The sequence below is a fragment of the Corvus kubaryi genome, unplaced genomic scaffold (genome assembly GCF_017639235.1).
Source record: "Corvus kubaryi isolate FWS band 111438036 unplaced genomic scaffold, C.kubaryi_AGA036_p1.0 37301, whole genome shotgun sequence".
NCBI classification, from domain to species: Eukaryota; Metazoa; Chordata; class Aves; order Passeriformes; family Corvidae; genus Corvus; species Corvus kubaryi.
Genome location: NW_024581094.1, coordinates 995,616 through 1,011,971, shown reverse-complemented (window position 1 = coordinate 1,011,971; position 16,356 = coordinate 995,616). Strand labels below are relative to the sequence as shown.

The window sequence follows — 16,356 nt, the reverse complement described above, 5'->3', positions numbered from 1 at the left end:
GTTATTTACATTCACCTTGAGAATCTGGAGCAGATGAAAAGCACCCCCGGCCTACAGAACCCAGGGCTGCTGCAGATAAAAGCTGTTGCACAACAAGGGTTTGCAGCACCTCAGGTGTGGAGCCTCACCTGGGCCCTGTGGGGTGGGGACAGGGAGGGGGTGCTCCAGTCCAGCCAGCAGCTGGTACCGTGTAAGAAATCAAATCCTGTGTGTTTATTTTCCTCTGGCTTGAGGTAGAGAACAGCTGATGAAAGCTCTGAACCAAACAATGGCATTACCTTAGAAGACAAGAACAGACCACTGTGAGTTTAAAAAAAACCAAACATGTTGGATTTTATTATTTTTAGACCATTTAAAAAAAAAGGATTTAAAAAACACCACCTGATAGACCCACTGCTCTGCAAAAACACATTGGTTCATTGAAACATCATGTGTTCTCTCAGTTGTAAATCCAAGAAGTGGCCCGTGGCTGTTGCTGCAATTCAGTTTAATTTTTTTTAGGGCTTTTGCTTATATAGGGCAAACTGTGGCCTTTTCAGTACATTTATAGAGTCCCCAGAGGTTCTGAACGCTCATGACAAGCAAAACTACTATTTTTTACCATTTGTGCCATATCAGTGACTGTCTGCTCAGAGAACATGTGCGTGTTTAAACGCTTTCCTGCTCTCTTCTGTGCCAGGTCTCTGGCTGAGGCCACACCAGGGTCTCTTGGTAGCAAATAAAGGAGTTAATTGGTAAAGAAAAGCAAAGGCTTGTTCAACAGAATCCTGCACCACAGGAAAAAATCCCTCAAGATGTGTCATTTCCTGCAAGACTACACTGAGCTCTTTGGAACTGGATCTCCTGACATGCCACACACAGAGCATGAGCAAGTTTCCATCACTGCAGAGCAGCTACTCTAGAAAAACAAGTTATACTAAAAACCCCTAAACCCCAGACTTTCAGCCTCACTCTGGAGCTGCTCCAGAGGACTGAGAGCTTTCTTTAAAAGGACAGACTGGAGCATCTAGAGCAGAACTTGCTCTTCTGGCATGGAGTCCAGCAGTGGTGGGACACAGGGGACTTTTGGGGTTGTTAGGTAAGGAGAGGCTCCAGGTGACACCCTGGGCAGGCATCAGGTCTTTGCTCCATGCTGAGATCAGCTCTGAATGCCTCAGCCACATTCCAACCTCTCCAGAAATCCAGTGCCACTGCCAGGAGCAGGTCCCTCATGCAGTCAGGCCAAGACTGCAGCACAGGCGAGATACCTGCACCTCACTGCTGCCACAAAGGGGCCGCAAGAGCCTTTGGGGAAAACTGCCACTGTGTCCATGGCACCAGAAGAAAGGGAGAAGGCCTGATTTCTCATACAGAAACCAAAAGCAGTGGTGTCTTTCTAGGGAAGAATTCCAAGTGATATAAGCACTTCTCCACACTGTTAACAGCCAAGTTTAGATACATGAGGTTCCTTTTCTGCCTGCTGCAGGACACCCTGTGCCTCTACAGGCCCCTTCACATTGCTACGCTGATAACCTGACATGTCATTAAGCCCCAGTATCCTTTGGAGACGAGTGACAGAGGCAGGGAAGGTACAACAGCCGCAGAGCACGTTCTGAAATCAAACAGTACTTCATTACAGAGACACAGGAACTGAGTCAGTGATTATTCTTTCTTGTCACCCTCCTCGGCGATGGGGTCTGCGGGCGGCTCCTCCACGGTCGCGCTGTTGCTCTCTGAGCCGGTGTTGCTGTCGCTGGTTCCCTCCTCGGCCGTGCTGTCCACCCCTTCCTGCCCACTCTCCTTGTCCTCTGGGGTGGAGGTTCCTTCTTCACCGTTCTGCTGGTTCTCCGTGCTCTCTTCCGGGTGAGGCTCTTCTGGAATAACATATTTCTCAGTGTCATTTACATGGCAATATTTATTTAGATTGTGCAATTAGGATTTAGGAAGCAACAGAAGCTGTAATAAATCTGAGTATTCCATAGCAGTTATTCCTGTCACTTAGAACGTGCAGGGACAGGCACAGCTCAGGGATCTCTCAATGCTGAGGATGCATGTGGTCTTGCCACAGCATCCTGATGTCAGCCACAGCTGCCTGCCCTCAGGATTCCAGCCATAAGAAAGCCATGCGCCTTGTTAAAGCAGAAGCACTGGAACTCAAACTTCCTTGATCCCTCTTTCCTAACGCTCCTGCTGTTGCAGCAGTGACACAGAGACTCCTGAATCCAGCAGCATTTCTTACTGCTGCTGTTCCGAGCACAAAGCAGCTGGAAAATCTGCCTGACAGCAGCATAGGAAACAGTGCTGTTTCATCATCCTGGCTGGACACAGACACTGGGACAAGGAAACACAGTTAACTGAAGTCTAACTTTGGGTTTAGAATTTTTTTCCCCTGGGTACATCACACACAAAGCATGACATGGGCCTCTGTTGGATCCTATCCTCTCCTCTTTTAAAAATGAGTAATTTAATGAGAAGAAAGCAAATGCCTGTGTTCACCAAGATGCAGTGAACTGTTCTCCTCAGAGACACTTTAATACTGATCCTTGGAGATTCTGCAGCAGATGCTCAGATGCAGTTACCTGTCTCCATTGGAGTGCTCTCCTCTTCCTTCTTCTCCTCCCCCTTGCTGGCTGCCTGCTCCTCCTCAGCTGCCAGGCTGTTCTGACTGCGCTCAGCTTGCTCAGCTGCTTCCTTTTCCCTTTCCTCCTGTCTCTTGCGAGCCTGCTCCTCAGCTTGAGCAATTTCAGCTGCAATTTTTTCCATATCCACTTCCACTTTCAAACTGCACAACTAGCAATTAAAAACAAAACAAAACAAAGGAAAGCTCTTTAGCTCTTTTACTACTTCAGTTACCCTGAGAAATAAACCATCGGTAAACCCCAATGAGTTCATTATTTCTACACACAGCACAGTCCTTTTGATTTTACAAAGTTTATATTAAAAGTAACTAGGGAGGGAGATACAGGCATATTACAAAAAAAAAAAAGGGGAGAGGGAATAAATAAACAACACAGAACTTGTTATTTGAATGCAGCCAAGGAGAGCAGTGTGACCTCCACAGTGGCTTCAGACCACCTTCCTCCAGCTGCTCTGAGTGAACTCACCCAGCCCAGCCTGGAGGCACTCCAATGTCCCCACTAAAGGTCACTGAAGGAGCAGGAAATCATCCTGCACTTTGTACCACCCACACCAGGGCACTGCCCCAGCAGCTGGGCAATTGCTCAGAACTGAACAGAGAACTGAAGCACTTGTGGAACCAGCAGCTTCCTCAAAGTGAGAAAAATGAGTTGTACCCTTTTAAGCTCGTTGTTGAAAGATTCTGTGCTTTCCAAAAACTTCCTCTTCTTTTCCTGGTGACGCTCCTCAATTTGCAGCAGCTCAGCTTCGAGTTTACGCTGGAAGTGAAACAAACAGCAAGAACCTCACTGTGCAGCCACCTGAGAGCTGGGCAAAGATACAGCTACGCATACAAATTTTCATATGGGTTTATTTTTAAATATTGGCCTAACATGTAAACATCCTTCTGCCTGCTTCTGATACCCACTAGCTCAGAAGTTCATACTGAAAAGTAGGAACAGTAAATGGGTCTGTGCAGCAGTTCAAGCATATTGTAAATGAAACACTGTGTACCTGAGGTGAAGCTTCCAGCATGAAATCTGCACATTTTCTTTCCTATTCTGCACCCCCCGGGTCTGTACATACGTATCCCACAGGTCTGTATATACACAGCTTGCAGGTATAGACACACCCTCCACATCAATTAACAAAGACCACAATTTGCAGGAAAAAAGGACAACCACCCCCTCCACCCTCCAAAATCTTCTAATTAAAAAACCCCCAACAAATCTCTACCTAATTCTGGTCTCGCTTCACCCACACACACATTGACCATGCTGAAAGGGTTCTTTTGGTAACATGAGTGTTTGGAAAACACAGGCATATGCCCAAAGCTAGGTAAAATGTGCAGGTGTGACTTCACCATATGTTTTGTATGAATTTAACTTTCAGTGAAAAATGTTAGAATAGGGACAATTTACTGAAAAAAATAAAAGAATCATTACAAACAAGATGAGTGGTCAGGTACCTGAAATCACAACCCTACCAGTACCTATTAATCAGCAGACTGACACTGCATACAGAGGGTTGTGTGTAATAATGAAGAACTATGGAACTAACACTTAGGATATCCCAAAGAACAGAACAGAGCTTAACATGATCCTCTGAAACAAAACTGCACTGAAGGTGAAGTCTCACCTTCTGCAGCTCCCAAGAAATCCCAGGGATCAGCTCTTGGAACACACAGAACATTGACACCCAGCAAGAACAGTCATGTAGGTGATCAAATGATCTGAGACTTGGAGTCCAGCCCAACACCACCGTGTTTTAGCTGCATCCGCATCCTTTCTCTTTACCTGATGAACCATTAAAGACTGAACCTGGCGTTTCAGGACTTGCATTCTGGCTGTGGTGACCACGGAGCGGACGTCGGGCACCACGCTCTCGCTCAGGATCTCACTGATGAGCCGGTGGTTCCTCTGGAACCGAGCTGTGGCCGTGTGCTTCATGGAAAACCCATCATCATAATCTGGAACAGGAGTTTAAGGGGTAACTGCTTTGATTCCACAAAGTGAGTGTCAAGTCTAACGACACCATACCCATGTTACCACTCACCAAAAACAAAATATCAGCCCTAACACCAGTAGCTGTCACGTCACAAAGTTCACAGTAACAAACACAGAGCATCAGGGAATCAGAAAAGGAGACAAAGTGTGGCCAGGGCAGAATTTACCTAGCACAGCTCTAATGGCTGATTTCACATGCATTTCCCACAGCTGAAACTGGGACTGACCTAGTTATTCACTCTGTTGCCATCCACATTTCCACAGTAAGAGGGACTATTAATACACCAAATAGAAGACCCATTCCTGATTAATCATGTTTGCAGAACAAAATGTCAGCAGGACAGTGACTCCTCTATAAATAACCTTTGTAGCACAGATCAAAACCACTTATTCTTTTGAAACACCGAGGACTGAAAGCATGAAGCAGTAAGACATGTTTACTCATCACTGAAAATTCATAGGCATGTATTAAGAGTATTCGATTATTTATTAGTAAGTGCATTTCTCTAAAGAGAAACTAGTTAAGCAACAAGTACGAATTCTGTCCCAGAACGATGCCATGTAGAAAAGTCCAGAAGTCTGATTTGTTTTATGTTAAGTATTCCTACTGGAGATGACTATCCCAACTATTCACAGAAATCTTAAGAAGCTGAACATCATGCCAGCAGACACTACCAAAGAAGAGAACTAGTAATGAAAGTTTCTTTATTTCGAAGTGTTATATTCAGTTTCTTATGGGGGTATCTGAATAAACAAAGCAAAAAAGAGGTAACGGCTGGTTCTGCCTGAGTCTACTTGGCTTAGGTAGCACAGAACAGAATCTCAAGTCCCCAGGTTCCAACTATTCCAACATGAAATGTATTTACATAAATGTTGCAATTACCTCACACGGGGGAAAGTGCCGTTTGCCATGAGCTTTATCTCAGGGGTGTGCTTTAACAAGGGGGAAGGAAAAAAAAGGGTGTAACTGAGTACATTTTTCACCCTCAGGTTTCAACAAGTATTTGGTGATGAATTTAAAAGCAGCCATGAGGTGTGTGAGGCTGACTTTTCCCACTGGGTGGGGTGCATTTCCTCGCAGTCAAATAAACTTTCAGAATTTTCTCATCAACTTGTCAGCAGCAAGGGCACCTCACTCCCTACACAATCTCAAATGACAGTTGCTGAACACAATCAAAGTTCAGGTGCTCTTCATCACACCAGAACTCTGCCTGTCAGATTTACGCACTTCTGGTAATAAAGCACAACATTCCATCCAAGTCGGATTAAATCAGGCATCTAAGCCTTTTCTAAAGCATGTGCTAAAGCCATTATGGAGCTGTAAGCAGACTGATTTGGTTTGAACTATTAAGCATTACTTCACACTTAATCAGGATGGATTGGAATAACTTTTGCCACAGGTGCCACCTTACTTTTGGGAACAAAGTCAGCTGTATGGAATAAAATGCGGTAACGAAAATTGGCATTAAAGCACCAAAGCAGAAATGAAGCCATGTGAAGTGCTGCCTAAGGTGCACACGGGTGGTTTTCTGTATCTCCATGGCCGATCCTGCCAGGAAGGTGTCCCACTGGGAGTGCACACACACTCCTTACCATCAGGATCCTCTGCAGGCTGGATGCTCATGTAGGGCTCCCCCTTCTCCATGCGCGACTGCCGCTGCCGGCTCTCCTCTTCCAGCGCTGCCTCGGCGCGGCTCTTGGCGTTGATGTAGGCCAGGTAGGCAGGGGAGTTGTGGTAGGCCTTCATGGACTCGTTGTACTCGATCTGAAAGGTGACCAACACGGTTTGATTGCACCACTGGGTGATTCCCACCTCGCCACAACTGTGCTGTGTAACTCACAGTGCGGTTACACAGATAAAGCTGCTCTGAATTGTCTGGCTGAGAGACAAATGACCAGATTCTCTCAGTCTTTCTTTTTTACAAATTAGAACTTCTTCTACAGTCGTTCGTGTTTTAAAAACACAGCTGGTCTTTTAGGTCCTTTTCAGTTTTACTACCTGGAAGTCTTATGATAGCTTTGTCTTCTGAGATTTCAAATTCAAACACCTCAGAACATTTAAGTTCTGGTAAGATGAAATTAGCAAACACAAAATATTCTCAGTAATTCTCTGGAGTTCTAACTAAATCTGTGGTTCTGATTTCTTCTCTTTCCTTATGCCAGTATGTCATGAACCACTTTTCAAAATCACTCAAGACTTGTCCATTCTTTGACCCATCCCCGCACTGGGATGGCACAGAAAGCTGCAGCCAGGCTCCTGTCTCCTTCTGGCAGCAGGACAGCAGCACTATTTTTCACATTCTTTGAAATTACCTCTTCCCTTTGATTCGCTTTCTTTAATCTCACTTTTAAGATTTTGTACAGTGATTTCAGATATTTCCAATGAAAAATAGTTACAATCTATGATACTGTTAAAGGTACCTAAAACTCTTGTTTATGATCAGGACCAGAATCCTTCTGCCTTGGCACTGCACAAATAGAAACCAGCTGGCCCCTGCCCCAAGGAGCTTACAATCTAAACATCATTACCAAGGTAAAACCAGTAATTCCTGGATTTTTTTTTTTTCTCAGCTAAGAGCACCCAGCTTTGCAGTACTTCTCTATTGCCTTGGAATAAAACCAGCTGAGATTTGACCAGGTATCCACAGCCTCAGGTGCCTGCCAGGTGTAAGCACAACACATCAGCTGGACAATTCTCCCTTGGTACCTGAGAATCACAAGAACAGTCTCGTACAGGTGCTCAACACTTACCAACCTAGACACGAGGTAGCTGTCATCTCTTGTCATTAAGATCAATAAAACCGAAACAAAAGCACAAAAAACCCCTACAAGTTGTAGCATTTTCTATTAAGAAACAAAACACTAATGCCACAGCGTGGAGTTCCACCAGGAAAACCAAACCCCACGTGACTGGAAGTCTCTTAGGAACACGTTCATGACAACAGCAGTAGTTGCAGAGCACCAGTTTTGAAAGAGGATTTTGGTGTTGAGACAATCTTTTCAATACTGATGTTGTACAATCAAATCCATTCATTAAACAGTTAAAATCGACACTCAACTATAAATACTTCATTTTGAATTAGGTCTAAAAACTGACCAGTCACAGTTGATGCACAGTTATTTAAAAAAATCTAAGAGACGTGTCAGGACAAACTTCCATTTAAGTTACATACAGGGCTCTCGTGAATGCCTCAAACACCCCTGCATGGGGAAGATGAATTTTTCTTCTCAGACCAGTTCCTAGAAGAATCAGCTGTAATAAACATCCCAGATTTCTTCCATTTACCTTTTCAGCTTCATATTCATTCAAATACTCTTGCTTCTCTTCATCAGTGAGATCTCGCCACATTCCTCCAATAATCTTGCCAATTTCCCATAACTTCAAATCAGGATTGGACGCCTTCACTTGGTCCCAGACCTTAACAGAAACAGCTGGAGCTTTACTAATGATATCTAAATACTTCCAAATTAAACATTTTATATTGTCATCTCAGTGTTCTTTCTGGAATCACCATGAAAAACAGGATAAAGTTAGGAATGAGTCTGGCTAAACTATCTGGACTATTTTCTGGGGCAGGAAGTCAGTAGGAAGCCAGCTACTGAACCAGGCAATTGCTGAGTGGCTTTGGTCTCATGGGAATATTGCCTTTAACCCTCTCAATTCTCTTCTTAAATGCACATCGCTGCATCTCGGGGAGAAAATGCTACTGAGTAAACACATCCAGCAGTAGATTATGACAAAGAGACTGAGCTTTTCAGATCAGAATGTAACATTTCACAATATTTCAGTCTTGCTGATCAATCTGAGTTCCAACAAGTTCTGACTCCACCAAAAAGGTTTCTAACTTTATAGGGAAAAAAAAAGGAGAGCTGCCAGTGTAATTTCTTGCTGCGCCACTTGACTTTTTTTTTTTGTGTGTGTGTTGATGTTTTTTGGCCTAAGACAGACATGCTGGTAAAGATACTTTACCAGAAGTGGAAGAAATTCCTTCTGGCTCACCTGCTTCAGCCAGGCTGCCATGCCCTCCCCATGCCCCATCAGATTCCAGACTCCACAAGAGTCTCTCTCCTACTTTCTGTCAAACAGTTCACAGAATAGCGAAGCGAACGTTGCCACAGGCTAGGGTGGTGAAGGAGAACATGCAAAGTCCACTCATTGCTACTCTTCAGTCCAGCTACAGCACTGCACCAAGCCCAGAAAACGCAAGGAATACTTCCTTTATATAAAAAAGTTCTGTCAGTAAGTCACAGGAACTTCTGAATGTGGCGGGGTGGATCCTTGTCAGCAGACAGTGGTAGGAATTAGCATTTTAGCAATTTTCCCCCCAGAAATTGGCAACTGTGTGACCAGACTACTTCTGCCTTTGTTCTGCAGGGCAGACTCTGTACTTTACATCCCCTTAAGAGAGCGCAGGCTGTTAGGAGTCAACGTTTAGAAGCTGAAACTAAGATCATAGCAATTAATTGTTAGCACAAACGAACACTGACTTTATTACTGATGGACACTGTAATACCCACCTTCCGGCTGTACCTCATGTAGGGCATCAGGGGCTTGTCTGGGGGTTTGGGGGGCTTTGGAATGGTAATACCAGAGGAAGCCTATAAAAGAACCGGATAAATCCATTTGTTAATGGGGTCGCTGGACACGCACTAGTTTTGGAAAACACTCATTCTTGTGCATTCACACACCCCCACCAAGAGAAGCAAGCAACATCAAAAAAATTACCCAGTCTGTAAGTGAACAAGCACTAACTAGAGCTGGTCCTCACAGGAGTAATTCCCAATGTAAGTTTGTCCTTTTCTCTGTAAGTTTACAGAGCAGTAACTAGATAAATCCTTAAAAGGGCTCCATGTTCTTAAAACTGAACTACACAGCTTAGGAACTGACATGGAAACACCAATCCCAGCTGGTTGTTTTTTCTCACTTCTGATGACTAATTTATTTCATCTGTTTTGACAAATTTAATGTGGCTACTGTACAGGTGAAAAAAGATATGAAGAAAGTTTTAAACCATTAAGTTAGAGACATTATCAAATAATGTTCACAATTACTTGTCTGCAAAATTTGTCAGTGGTAATTTGGAGCCAATTAACAGACTCTTTATGGAAAGAAAACAACCCTATGCAGCTAAAAAGTAAATATGTGCTCTACTTGTAGCCAAGCTGTAATGAATTGTCCCAAGCAAGCCTGGAACATGCTCCTGTGCTCTGTCTTCCTTTGGCTTTATGCTGCCAGACACAGTGCTGGCACCACACAAAAGGCCACTAAGCTCTAATGCTGCTGCTGGAAAGCTGCTGCCTCCCCTCATGTCCCCTCAACCCACAAAACACCTGACCAGGGTTTGCTCCTAAAACAGTGCAATTACATCACAGCTCCTGTCAACTGCAGGGTCTGAAACCGTCCACTCTTCCAGCACTTCCACATGCCAGGAGTTCTATTAAGTGTGAGTATTTGCATGAAAATATAAAGCAAGTTCAAGATCTTTCAGGGCTGTGGCCTGTAGATCAATAGTTGGGTGTAGCCCAGAAGGCTCACATTAAATACTCGGTTTTCCTCCTGATAGTTTTTTCTGCTGAATTTATGGAGCTCTATGAACAATGCATACAGAACTGTGTATAAATAATGTGCATGAGGTATATGCATTACCAAAATGTATACATAGATACACATACAGATGGGTTGGAAAAACATTAACGGAAACTGTTTAATGCTTTTAAATTAAGAGGGATTTAAAGACACCATCCATATACTGGGATATGCATGGCAGAGCAGGCTGTGTATGCTTGTGACATACAGAAACAATGAAGTTCTCAGACAAAACCTGACTTAGTCTTGTATAAGGAAAGTATCCATTCGGACAGTCAATTCCAGCTTGTAGGGGAAGGTCCTTTCTGGAAACGCTTTAAGGTATTGGATGAACTTCATATATGAAGTTTGAAAGGTTTAAATGAGAGGCATAAAAAGAGTTCACTTCTTTAAAAGCACCATGTATTTCGTCCTTGAGAAACCTTTGTATCACCTTCCAAACTGATCAGAATTTTTGAGGTACAAAGTTTTACATGGAAAAACCTTAAAGTTGTGAGATATTTAAGAAAATACCAGGGATTTACTCTACTTCTGTTGTGTTATGAAAGTGTTACATTTCCACTGCCTATTTTTGTTTCCTAACTGCATACAATGCTCAGGACTTGATTCATATTTGAAAGAAACTGTCACCTACCTCATCACTTGTCTCTATCTCACTTTGTTTACACCATGAAAAATGAATGTAACATCCATTTCCCACACAATGACATATATACGAGCTAAAAGATTCTATTTTTTTATCATCATCACGTTTTTGTTGAAAAAATAATGACTGAACTTGGGACTGTGCAGTTATTACCAGACTACGACCAGAAAGAAAAATAAAGGCCAGTACCTCTCACATGGCTCAACAGGATGATGAAACAACTATCAACGATCTCCAGTTTGCAAAATGTTCTTCCTTACTTTTGTGCCAATCAGCAAAAAGAGCAGTTCCCTCCCTCCAAAAATTCATACCCAGCTACAGAACTTTTTCCTATGCATGCAGTGGTCACTGAAGACCACAAAGTGTCTTTTTGGACGTCTGCATCATATACCATTACCAGTTTTCCCTGCTGAGTAAAAGCCCATTTTCCTGCAAAAGGTTTCAGAGTGAAGGGGAAGGGGGGGAGGGTGAGGAGTAAGAATCAGAAGTTGGTTTTGGTTTTTTTTTTATAAAGAAGTGGCAGCAGCCAAGACTCCGAAGAACCTAACCCTAAAGCCATTTCTGGTCAGTTCCTGGTGTTTGCCGGAGGATGTAATAGTTGATTCTCCTACCGTGACCCGGCTGTTGGTGCCCGGGTTCCCTCCCAGCCTGTAGTTGTTGTAGGCCAGATGGCTGTATGGATTGTATCCCACAAACCCTGGGGTGCTGGGCATTTGCTGATGGAAACAAATGAGACAAAAACACGAATGAGAAATGAGCTCAAACGAGGAAAACACAGAAATGAAAATGAACTGCAATATGGCATGCAAAAGCAACCAGAATTCAAACAAGCAATGAGGTGTAACAGTTGGTGTCTTCCCAACACACACAACTTACTCCAGTATAAACCTAGTAAGGAAACAGGACTTTTAAGTAAATGTGTCACTACAAATTTCTGCCTGAAACTGGTGATTTTATTTCTATTAAATGTGTAACTCATTTAAACAAGTATTCTGTAAATTCAGCTCACGGCTAATAAAGTTTTCCAACATAAGCCACCAAGGAATTCAGAAGACTCTTGTCCCCAAAGAGTGAAAGTTACAGGGCAGCACAGCACCCGGTGGTGGGGCAGAAATCCCCAGTACCCATATTCATTACACCAATGAAAATCCCTGCCTGCTTTTCTTCCCAGCATTCTGCCTTCCCAACAAATGGGGCCAGGGGAGGAAATCTCTCAAAGCACCATTTGTGCTCCACCGCCAGTGGCTGAAGACAATTTCCAGAGACATCCCTCTGTTATAAGGCAGGCTGTAGACTGACAGAGCTGAGGGACTCTACATCTGTAGTAAAACCTATAAGTTAAAAACTTTAAAGTAGTTTGAACAGATCACCAAATCCAAGACAATTCAGAAGTTAATCAATACATCTTCATTCATGAAAGTGGATTGATTTGTTCTCACCTCAGTCACACAGAAAAAAATCTCGTTTCTTTACATTCCCTTTTCACTTATCTATGGACACTCAAGTTTCACCAGGTTCCCTGTACTCCCCTCCTCAAATACATTTCTTTTTCCCATTATCCCCCCTCTACCAATTGGATTTTGTTGGAAAAATAGATCAACTATTTAATGATAATTGTGATTAAGTCCTGACTGGTGGTTCTATGATTCCATTAGGATTCACAAGAGCCTGGAGTGTTTCTGGACATTTTAGGTGTCATTCCCCCGGTGTCCCACTCTCCAGCAGCCCTAATAAACACTTCAAGAGTCCTTCACAGAAGTTTGCTGACTGGACCTGTTCCAGATTACAGTTATAAAAATTTGACAAATAGGTTCAGGACTCTAAGAACCAAAGTATGACACATACGAACACTGAACAGAAGTGTTCTAGGAGCTGACTACAGTAACTATGAAGGTTTCAGGTCAATGCAGACACACTGCAGGAGTTTATTTCTAAATATACAAGTGCAGAGGAAAATTATCCTTTAACAGTCAGTCTTCAATACAGATTTTATTGCCAAGCTTTTTAACTCAGTGACAGCAGCTGATGTGCTCATCTGTATGCCTGGGCTCATGACATACACATTCACTACTTCATAAGACACCGTTTTACTACAGTTTTTCGTATTACCATAACAACAGGTTTTGAATATGTTGAACTACACCTCTTCAATAAAACCAGGTGACAATTGTAATCTCCGTCTGCTTAATTCTTTATTTCTGCAAGACAGGATTTAAATGTTACCAGGGAACTACCTTGCATCACATGGAGAACTTTTATTTCATCTACATTACTGCAGTTATGAGAATTACTGGGATTTTGTTGACTGCAGCACCTGGAACTGGCTGTGGAAGAACAAGCAAGGTTATTTGGCTACTTTGTGACTTGCATTAACAGAGCACAGACCATCATCTGAAGAACTGTATAAAATGTAATACAAAATAATAAAAAAAAAGATGCTTGTAAGACAGGCAATGCACATCACTGGTTGCAGTTCTGACATGTGCTTCATGTATCCTTCTGAAGGACTGCACCACCACATCAACGTAAACCATTAAAAAACTGCATCCATGCTACATCCCAAAGGAATCACACGTGTATGCACAACTCTTGATGCAGGAATCCAGTGGTCAGAGTGGATCCATCATGTTCCTTCTAACACTGCCATAGATCTATTTCGCTGTGTGCAAAATGAAAACTCTGAGCAAACTATACAAATCAAGTTTTATTTATGTAAACTTACAAAAACGTAACTTGTATTTATGCATTATATAATTTTCAAGCCTTTTCCTCTAAAGTATGGCACAATAAATTTGAAGGATCGCATTCCTTCTAACTCCCATCCTGCAGAAATCAGAGACATACTACTGGGTAATAGTTTTCTAATTTACTTTGGTAAAAAAATTCATTATAGCATCTTTGCTCATTCTTCTGTACAAAGGATTTGTCCTGAAATCCAAACTGTTCAGAAATGTGACCAAAGAGGTGCATTTGCTTTGAAACAGTTCTCTGCCCACAGCACACTGTTACTGCAGCACCTTTGTACATCCAGGAATGTCACTGGACAGGATTCAAAGCTCCTGTTCATGTTTTCCTCAGTGTCATGCCACACCACTTTACTAGAAAGTGAAATATTTCCCAGGCCCTAGACTCCAAAATACCAGTGATTTCAAGGAATGCAAGACTGGCATCAGGAGAGTTTCACTGTTGTGAGCCAATGTAACAGGATGTTTCGTAATCCTACGTTCCACTGAAAAGCAGCTCAGTACAACAGGAATGTGGAAAAACGCAATGTCTGCCCGTGACTTGGGCACAGGCTGAGTAGGATGTTTTACCATCAAATATATCAGTTGCTTCTTAACTATTCCAGTACTGCTGCAACCCACTGTAAGTCATTTGAGATGAGCGACTGCTCACAGAAAATTCAGTGTTTGCAAGATCCCAGCCTTGAAGGCAAAACAAATTTATTCAGCTTTTCTTTCCCAAACTTCTCAAAAAAGAATGATATTAAACAATTCATATCACATTAATTAGTATCGTGTTTCCCATACAGGAAGGTGATGCAACTCCATAATTACTTTTCTGGGAGGTTACTAAAGGCTCTGTGTTAATGAGAAAAATCGCTATACTTACGGTTGCAGGAGCTGGGGTAGGAGGTGGGGCATAGGATGGCCTTTCTGTTAAGATAGAAATGTAAGCACATTTTTTTTTTCTTGAAAATCTGAACGAATTCTTAAGGCATCTGCTGTGAACAACATTTTTAAAGGAATTTATAAAAACAAACAAATTCTACTGTGAAAGACTTTATGTTTTGCCACTGAAGAGCAAAAAGCAACACAAGCGAAAGAAAAATTGAAGCCCCCCCATTGCTCTAGTCCCAGACTTCTATTCAAGCAGAAAACTGGAGAATATGAAATTCATTAATATGCACACCAATTACATGGAGGGAAAGCATAAATGCAGTCAAACAGGAGTTAGAAGCTGTGATATCTGGATTTCCTATGAGAACAATATGCTAGGAATCAGCTACAGCAGGATGTAAGGCCAAGAGTTGTCACTGCACTTCCTACAATTTCTTTTAATGCCAGGAATAATGGCATTATCTCACAAACAGGTTCTGCAGAAACAGATCTTTAAAACATCACGTTAAACAAAAAAAAACCTTTAAAAAAAAAACTTACTTGACATTTTGATAGTCAAATTTTCAGCCACCTGACATTATATTTTTACTTCTGCAAGACAAAAGAAGATCACGCTAGTAAATGTTGTGCCTTTGCCCCCCTCCCCCCCCCCCCCCCGCCCCCAAACTTTGAAGCTTCAATTGTTATCGATACCAGTGATCATCAAAGTTTGTCAGTTTTGGAATACAGACAAAAGAATTTTCAGAAACCAAGGTGTTGTCTCTTTGCAAAACGAATGGGCTTTCCAAGGAACCTGGCCTTAAATAGCTGTGCAAGAGCACACAGGTTTAGGTCACTTTCACATTGAAGGATCTAAGTAAATATATTTTGCCCCTTACGGAATAAAAAAAGAACATAGCCCATTATTTTACACTCACTGTTTCAGAAATCTGGTATGCATACATAAATGACCAAATGATGTGTCTCTCCTTTACAGGGTACAGACAACAATCACCGAGCCCGGCAGCTGCGGTCTCACAGGCAATGCTTAACCTTTTAGCACCGAAACCAGGAATGCGTCAAACAACACTGTAACGAAGTGTTTTTTCGGCCTTTCTCTTCAAATAACGCCACGGCGGCTGCAACCGCCTTTAGAATCCCTACTAATGACGTGCTCCGGGGCTCGCACACGGGGCTGGCTCGGGGAGATCGAGCGGAGCCTGAGCGGGCCCAAGGCGGCCACCGGCGGGGAGAGGGGGGGTCCCTTGGCCCCAGCGCTCCCTCCCCGGACCCGAGGGCCCTCCCGAGCCCCGCAGCGCTTGCGGTGCAGGACCGGGGCCGTCCCGAGCCCCCCGGCCAGACCCGCCGAGCCCCTCACACTCACCCGCTCGGCGCGGCCGCGCTCCCTTTGTTCCCACGGGCCGGGGCGGCGGCGCGGGCGCCTGCGCACTCCGCTCCGCACTTTCGACACATCGCCCCCGGCCCACTGGGGACTTCCTACTCACCATCGGGGGGGCCTGTTCGGCTGCCCGCGCCCCACTGAAGGGCCAGGGCCGTCCCTGCGCCCTCCGGGACGGCGGCGACCCCAGGGGCCGTGGCGAATCTGCGGGGTGCAATACGAACGCCGCGCGAGGGGCGACCCCGCCCGCCATTACCGGCACGGAGGCGCTGCCTCGCCGGGCGCGTGGTGTCGTCGGGGCTCCCGAGGCGCCCCAGACCCGCAATGCCCAGCATCGTGCTCGTCCCCTTCCCCCGCGCCGGGCACCGCGGTCACGGTGCCCCGAGTGGTGGCTGCCGCTGGCGAATCTGCGGCGCAGGACGGGCGCGCAGGGGGGTCGGTGGACGCCTCGTGCCCGCTGCGCTTTAGCGCCTCCTCCCCCTCACGGGCGGCGCGCGGCGCCTGAGGGGATTTTGGCGCCTTTT

At 44.1% G+C, this 16,356-nt stretch overlaps 1 protein-coding gene across 4 annotated transcripts; it reads right to left on the bottom strand.

The window, feature by feature from the left end:
• Nucleotides 1-303: 303 nt before the first annotated feature.
• Nucleotides 304-15,897, bottom strand: SMARCE1 (SWI/SNF related, matrix associated, actin dependent regulator of chromatin, subfamily e, member 1). Of its 4 annotated transcripts, XM_042027925.1 has the most exons (11): nt 15,818-15,892; nt 14,995-15,045; nt 14,447-14,490; nt 11,446-11,550; nt 9,120-9,200; nt 7,888-8,019; nt 6,195-6,366; nt 4,392-4,564; nt 3,273-3,374; nt 2,559-2,769; nt 304-1,853 (listed from the first exon to the last, which is right to left on the bottom strand). In XM_042027925.1, exons 2-11 carry the CDS (start codon nt 14,999-15,001, stop codon nt 1,642-1,644), a joined length of 1,239 nt encoding a protein of 412 aa, XP_041883859.1. In that variant the 5' UTR covers nt 15,002-15,045; nt 15,818-15,892; the 3' UTR covers nt 304-1,641. The 4 variants fall into 4 exon arrangements, with proteins under 4 accessions (XP_041883859.1, XP_041883863.1, XP_041883861.1 ...); XM_042027929.1 differs by lacking the exon at nt 7,888-8,019 and having other exon boundaries at nt 15,818-15,897; XM_042027927.1 differs by lacking the exon at nt 11,446-11,550.
• Nucleotides 15,898-16,356: the final 459 nt, after the last annotated feature.

Bases quoted from the DNA above. Each gene is read 5' to 3' on its own strand.
- SMARCE1 (XM_042027925.1), bottom strand. The intron at 6,367-7,887 runs GTAAATGGAAGA...GTCACCTTTCAG, and splicing joins ATGAATATGAAGCTGAAAAG to ATCGAGTACAACGAGTCCAT. The intron at 3,375-4,391 runs GTAAAGAGAAAG...TTTCACTTCCAG, and splicing joins AGTCTTTAATGGTTCATCAG to CGTAAACTCGAAGCTGAGCT.